General features: G+C 54.0%; 1 protein-coding gene across 1 annotated transcript; it reads left to right on the top strand.

Moving 5' to 3' along the window:
* The first annotated feature begins 44 nt into the window (after positions 1–44).
* Positions 45–903, top strand: LOC102261648 (metallothionein-2A). Its single transcript, XM_005882465.2, has 3 exons — positions 45–161; positions 402–467; positions 669–903. Exons 1-3 carry the CDS (start codon positions 134–136, stop codon positions 758–760), a joined length of 186 nt encoding a protein of 61 aa, XP_005882527.1. The 5' UTR covers positions 45–133; the 3' UTR covers positions 761–903.
* Positions 904–2,197: the final 1,294 nt, after the last annotated feature.

The raw sequence follows: 2,197 nt of genomic DNA, 5'->3' as shown, positions 1-2,197 counted from the left end.
TGCTTTTGCACTCGCCCCGGCTGCGTCCCGCTATAAAGGAAGCCTCCGCGGGCTCCGCTTCACAGCGCCTCCTGTAAGCTCCAGCGATCAGTGTCACCTCTGTCCTCGGACTCCAGCCACCGTTCAGCTCGCCATGGACCCCAACTGCTCCTGCGCCACCGGTAAGTGGGCCTGGTCCGGGGCTGGGGATGCCCTGTGTCCTGCTCCTGCTAATCCCTGGGTTCCAGGGTACGAACAGTTCTTAGAGCGGCGGGTGCACGTTTCTCCACGGTCCGCCGTTGTACTGACAGTTGGCTGTGGAGCTGGGTTCGTTGTGGGTCTGGGACTCTAACGCAGGCTCCCGGCACCCCTTCACTGGTTGGGTATCCGGAGACCATTCTCACCTGTTTTTCTTCTTGCAGGTGGCTCCTGCACCTGCGCCGGCTCCTGCAAATGCAAAGACTGCAAGTGCACCTCCTGCAAGAAGAGTAAGTGCAGTCTCTTCTGCTCCCGACGTGCCCCTCCCGCCCCTACCCTGCATGCCCTCCGCCCTGAGGGGAATTTAAACAGGGCAACTGCCGCCCCTAGGGAAGGCGGCACCTCCTCCACCGTGGCCCCTGGAAGGACGGGATTTTTTACTGATCTTTTATCCCAAGCGCTCACCTCTGCCACCTCCTCTCCTCCCCCAGGCTGCTGCTCCTGCTGCCCCGTGGGCTGTGCCAAGTGCGCCCAGGGCTGCGTCTGCAAAGGAGCCTCCGACAAGTGCAGCTGCTGTGCGTGATGCGTGATGGAGAGCCCGCTCCCGGTTGTAAATAGAGCCACGTGTATAAACCTGCATTTTTTTGTACAACCCTGACCCGTTTGCTACTTTCCCGTTTTTATTTCTATGAAACACACGAATGACAATAAAAGTTGTTGGCTTTATTCGGAGTCTGTTTTCCTTGGCGTGCGCACCAGGGCTGGGTGTGGGGGACTGGATGGGAAGTGAAGGGACTTGGGTCGGGACAGAAGTGTTGTTATTCCCTAATAGCCTTCAGGCAAGCCAGGTGGCCTCCCGGAGGGGGCTCTATGGGCATCGGGTGGACACAGGATCCCCTCTGTGGTCACGGCAACGTTGATGGCACAGAAACTTCTCCATCCGGAATGCTCATTCTCTGCGATTTCCCGGACCCACTTCGGTACCTCACAGCATGGAAGGCTTGAAAATCTATACAGTAGCTTACTTGCTTGATTCTGACATGGGCTTTAAAATCCCCCTTTGTAGTGAAGAAACTCCCCCTAATCCATCCCAGACCAACATGTTGGTAAATAATAATTACTATGAAATGGCATAAAAGAGCAACACAAGCCACATTTTTAGATTCAAGACACATTTTCCATATACAGAGAACAGATATGTGAGATTTTAACACGCTGCACACGGCTCATCAGAAGGGTGCATTGAGCACTGGAGACAATTTATAAATCCCCCCAAAGTGTGGACCTCAAACACCTGGAGTACCACTGTCCCACTTTGAACTTGGTTCTGAAACTTTGCAAGTTCCTCCATAGGGCAGACTCAACCCTGGCCCTCCTCCAAAATCCAACTCCTGGCTGTTTGAAACCAGCAAAGTGCCTAGGGATTTGGAGCAAATCACCCAGGCTTCTTTTCTCAGTTAGAGGGAGGGGTGGCTGAGAATGGTTCCAGGTGAGGCACCCCGTCCCCCAGTCACTCCCCATCCCCATCCCCACCCCCACCCCCATTAGCCTGTGCAGGGTGATGTCAGGTTCTGCAGTTCAGAAGCAGGGACTTGTAATTAATGACAACGGTTAGTCCCCCCTGGCTGTTTGTAGAAGGAGCTGCTATTTGATGTAAAATCAAAGAGAAAGACAAGTCACACGGACCAGGAGTCAGGACGGTGCTTGCCTGCAAGGCTCTATGTGAAGAAGGGATCACAAGAGCCAGCCTGTGCCAAGCGCATGGGTTTTGGTGTCATGCAGCCTGGTTCACAGCCTACTTTGCCACAAGTGGCATGTCCTGCGCGAGTCTCTGAAACTCTCTGAGCCTCCATGTCCCCATTTGTAGAAAGGAGATTATATCTGTAAGGGAGGAATAAATGATAGTGTGCCGGCTCCAGGGTAGGCTTAATAAGCAGTGGCTGTTATGATCTGTAGGGAAAGGCTATGGGGTCAAGCCTCGGACTGACCTGTGGCAGAGCCACATACAAGTCCCAGCTTG

This window comes from Myotis brandtii, unplaced genomic scaffold (assembly GCF_000412655.1).
Source record: "Myotis brandtii unplaced genomic scaffold, ASM41265v1 scaffold721, whole genome shotgun sequence".
Lineage (NCBI taxonomy): Eukaryota > Metazoa > Chordata > Mammalia > Chiroptera > Vespertilionidae > Myotis > Myotis brandtii.
Note: the sequence above shows the minus strand (reverse complement) of the source record. Positions and strands in the feature narration are given on the sequence as shown.

What these genes read in the sequence shown, in the direction of transcription:
- LOC102261648 (XM_005882465.2), top strand. Translation starts at nt 134, where the DNA reads ATGGACCCCAACTGCTCCTGCGCCACCG. An exon ending in CAACTGCTCCTGCGCCACCG is followed by an intron (nt 162 to 401) that starts GTAAGTGGGCCT and finishes TTCTTCTTGCAG; the next exon opens with GTGGCTCCTGCACCTGCGCC. An exon ending in GTGCACCTCCTGCAAGAAGA is followed by an intron (nt 468 to 668) that starts GTAAGTGCAGTC and finishes CTCCTCCCCCAG; the next exon opens with GCTGCTGCTCCTGCTGCCCC.